This window comes from Antrostomus carolinensis, unplaced genomic scaffold (genome assembly GCF_000700745.2).
Source record: "Antrostomus carolinensis isolate BGI_N321 unplaced genomic scaffold, ASM70074v2 scaffold48115, whole genome shotgun sequence".
Lineage (NCBI taxonomy): Eukaryota > Metazoa > Chordata > Aves > Caprimulgiformes > Caprimulgidae > Antrostomus > Antrostomus carolinensis.
The window spans coordinates 1-4,110 of NW_010317952.1; the positions used below are offsets into that span (position 1 = coordinate 1).

At 51.9% G+C, this 4,110-nt stretch overlaps 1 protein-coding gene across 1 annotated transcript; it reads left to right on the forward strand.

The window, feature by feature from the left end:
• The first annotated feature begins 1,360 nt into the window (after window positions 1-1,360).
• On the forward strand, window positions 1,361-1,732 carry LOC104517982 (claw keratin). Its single transcript, XM_010168744.1, has one exon. It carries the CDS (start codon window positions 1,361-1,363, stop codon window positions 1,730-1,732), a length of 372 nt encoding a protein of 123 aa, XP_010167046.1.
• Window positions 1,733-4,110: the final 2,378 nt, after the last annotated feature.

Consider the following 4,110-nt stretch of genomic DNA (forward strand, 5'->3'; position numbering starts at 1 on the left):
GCTCCTGGCACAGCCCTCAATGTCCATCTGACTAATCAAGTCCATCCAGAGAGGGCTCAGGAAGGACCATGCTCACAGCCATGAGGTTGAAGAAGCTGACACTGACTTGTTCCCATTGTTGCCCTTCTGCTCCTCCATATACATCCCTTTTCTCAGAGGTCCCTCATGCTCTACCCTACAACCATGTCCATCCCATCTTTACTAGCCCTCTGTGCATCTGGGGTTTTGCCACACATGGGACACATCTCCTCCACTCTTTGCATGGCCATCAAGTGAAACTGGGACCTCAAAATCCCAATGTCCTCCCCAGCCTTAGAGGTGGGCAATTAATAAAGATGTCTGTGGACCTGAAGACAGTGAAATGAGCAGGTGTTGCTGACATTGGTTGATGATGGGTATTTGGAAGTCACACCATGTGCGTGGAATGGCTTCTCCCTTTGCCCAACCTCACGTGCCTCTATTTACCAACTTGTAAAAGAGGGTTAATGAAAGGCGTGATGGCTGCACACAGGATTGTAAAGCACTTTGGCAAGATGCTCAGAACTCTGGCACGTACACAAAGTGGAGGATTAGGGACAGATCAGGGTTTATTGGTGCTGCCAGGTCAACTACATCTGCAGCGCCTTGTCTTTCATGTAATAGTGTGTCATGGTTTGTCCTTCCCATCACTTTATCCTCTCCAGGGCACATTTACACACCAATAACGCCCATGAAGAAGTATTTAATTGTCTCACATCACTGTCTGTGTCATGAAGCTTGTCTGCTTGTGTTCATAATTACCTGGGGTTTCTGCCACCACCCCCTTGGCCAGTGCCACAGGCAGTCTGGGACATGTATAAAAGAGCAGAGGTCTTCACAGCCCTCTATCCAGCTTCCTTCGCTTGACTCTCCTCATCATTGTGGTAAGTCCAAGTCTTGCCTCCCACTTTCCTTCCTCAGCAGTAGCTTTCTCATGGTATCTTTTACTCTGGGCTCAGTCACACTTTCATGGTGCATAGTCAGGATGTGGTAGGGTTGTTTCTGTGCTATGGAAAAGATGGAAATTTGAACTTGCAGATACAATGCCCTGAGTATCCCAGTGGAATCAAGTACTCTGGGCACTTGGTGATTGTCCATCTGCTTTGAGGGAAGAAGTTTTTCCTCACTCGTGGGCGAGTAAGAACCAGGGATCATGAGGGGGAGCAAAGGGTTTATATCAGCATTTCAGCACCTGAATGTGTCTGTGACTGCCTTAGATGATCCAGAGCATGTCGTGGGACACAAGTTCCAAGTGCAAGAGAGCCAGGAGGGATTTGGGATCAGGTCTTGCATTGAGCCAGAGTTCTGCCTTGTCTTGCAGATTCACCTCCTGAACTGAAGGATGTCCTGCTCCAGCCTGTGTGTCCCTTCCTGTGGGGTGGTTGCCCCAGCTCCCCTGGCAGGCACCATCAATGAGCCCTGTGTCCGGCAGTGCCCTGACTCCATGGTCGTGATCCAGCCCCCGCCAGTGGTGGTCACCATGCCCGGGGTCATCCTCAGCTCCTTCCCACAGGACACTGTCGTTGGCTCAGTAGGAGCCCCGGGTGTTGGAGGTGGCTTTGGTGGCACCTTTGGAGGTCGTGGTGGTTTTGGAAGCCTTGGGGGCTATGGAGGCTTTGGGGTTTCTGGGGGCTACGGAGCCTCTGGGATCTGCAGACCTGGTGGCTGGGCCCGAGGCCACAGGTACCTCAATGGCAACTGTGGGCCCTGCTAAACACCACACTGGGTCTGGTCACTGATGGAGAGCTCTGGAAAAGCCAACAGCACATCGTGACACAACACCCAAAGGACAGACATCCCTTTGACGCTGCTGGGCTCCAGAGCTTGGACGCCTCGTGGCTGCTTGTGGTCCAGCTCTGCCTTCCTCCTGCTGCTCTTCAGCATCCCTTCAAGATTCGTTTCCCCCTGATGTCAGAGACCCTCACTGGTGCCTGCTCCTGTGGCACAGCTGATGCTCCCTATGGCTCTGCCCACTTCCCGGAGTCAAGGGAAGGCCCTATCCAGGGCTCTACTCTTCTCCCAACTCCCTCCTCCCCTGGAATTGCAATAAAAGCTGTGTTGCATCACAATATCGACTCCTGGTTCTTCTTGATCCTTTCTTCTTTCCCACTTCTGCCAAGCCTCAGGGTTGTTTGAATCTGTCTGGGCTGTTTGAATCTTCCATGGTAGTGTCTTTGGAGCCTTTGGGCAGTTTGCTCAGTGTGCCACAACTGAGGATGACAGTCCCAGTTGGGTCTTGTAGAGGACATCCTACTGAGCTTCCTCTGGTCTCCCACCAACAATAAACACAATACATTCCCAAAGCCCACTTAGAATATGTGGAAGTGTGATGGGTGTCCAGCAAAAGCTCTTCCAAATCCTCTGCAAAACCAGCAGGCCTGGAATCACCTCCTTTTATTGGCTTCTTATTTGTCACATCTGGAGGTCCAGGTAAAGGAGAGACAAACACTACATGTACAGGGCTACTGCCACATGCTAAGCATGTTCCTGTGCCAAGGGAGAAGTGGAGGCTACTGGAAAAGCTTGAGATAGACACATCCAAGTCTTCCCAAGTTTCCTCTCAGAGCCATGAAATAGCCATGAGTATCCAGTCACATGAAGCACAAAGCTCTTTGAACAGGATCTTGGACTGCCTGTCCTCCTGAGGTCCCTCCCTTCCCCAAGAATGTCTGATCTTGTGATCCTGGCATTGCTCTATGATCTTGGACAAAGACAACTCTGGTCAGAGCCATCAGGAAGGGCAGTATGGTACCACATTGGTCACTGCTGGGGAGCTCGTGAGAAGATGAGTTGCCCACAACTGTGAATGCAGGAGATGGGAAAAAAAAGGCAGCAAAATGGCAAGAGCAGACATTCGTTTTTTCCATCATCTGAATTGAAATATGCACATCTTCCCTTCTCCTTGAGAATGGTTCAATCTCTGCCCATCCTTTCATCTGGTCAGGTCCCTCTGCACTGACTCTCGGCTATCGGCCATGTCCTGGCTCATGTGGTGTCCCCTGTGAGTCTACTGAGGGCACAGTGGTGAAAGGGGGTTTTGGTGACCCCGTTATGGCTATTGTGGTTGGGTGGTTTGGAGGGAGCGTGGCAGTGTTGGCTACTTTGTGAGCTGGTGTGTGAGGAAGGTCAGCAAAGGGCCAGCAAAGTCTGATCCAGAACACTAGGTTGTGGGAAGCTCTGCTGTCATTCCTGGGCAGAGTTGTGTCCCCAGACAGTGGGTGGGTGACACAGGAAATCCCAGGAAGAGCTTCTGTCCCAGCAGTGTGGGCCAGATGGGGCCAAAATGCTCCCAGAAGTAGTGGGAGATGGAGGAAAAACAAGAAGAGAAGGAGATGCAGGGGTACAGGAATGTGGAGGAGATGGAGACAAAGCAGCTGGGGAGGTGCTGGGGGTTGCTCGCCTTCTCCCTTATCAACCCATGGCCTCCCAAGTGGCTCTGACCTGAGCCTTTACCATTGGAGTGGTTTTTTTGGCATCTCAATCCCCACAGCCCTGGGGATTCAGGCAGCCTGTGGGGAATGGCCAGAGTGGGCAGCAAACACTGTGGGACCCAAAAGATCTTGGGCTGCAGAGTGCAGGAACCCAAAGTGGGGAGAGGACAGGGAGGACCAAGAGGGAGAGGCTGTTGTTGAAGCATGGTCCCTGCTCTGGGTGACTTCCCTGCAGAGGGATGTGATGGAAGGGCAGGCAGGAGAAAGTGAGACAGCTCCTGGAGGTGCTGGGACACTCCTGGGAACCCATGTTACCACTTGGGCTACTGGGTATGAAGGAAGGATCAAATGAAACCAAGGGTCAACTTTGCAATACAACACAGCTTTTATTAGATTTCCAGAGGAGGGTGGAGTTGGGAGAAGAGCAGAGCCTTAGACAAGGACAGCCCACATCTCCAAGCAGCAGGCAGAGTGACAACGAGCATCAACCATGCCACTGGAGCAGGCACACAGCATGGGGTTGAATTTTCATGGGAAGAGAATCCTGAGGGATGCTCAGGTGGAACAAGAGGAAAGCAGAGTTGGTTCCAAGCAGGCACAAGGTGTCCAAACTCTGGAGCCCAGCAATGCCAAAGGGATGTCTGTCCTTTGGGTGTTGTGT

Excerpts from the sequence above, each read along its gene's own strand:
- LOC104517982 (XM_010168744.1), top strand. The coding sequence starts at position 1,361 with ATGTCCTGCTCCAGCCTGTGTGTCCCTTCCTGTGGGGTGGTTGCCCCA.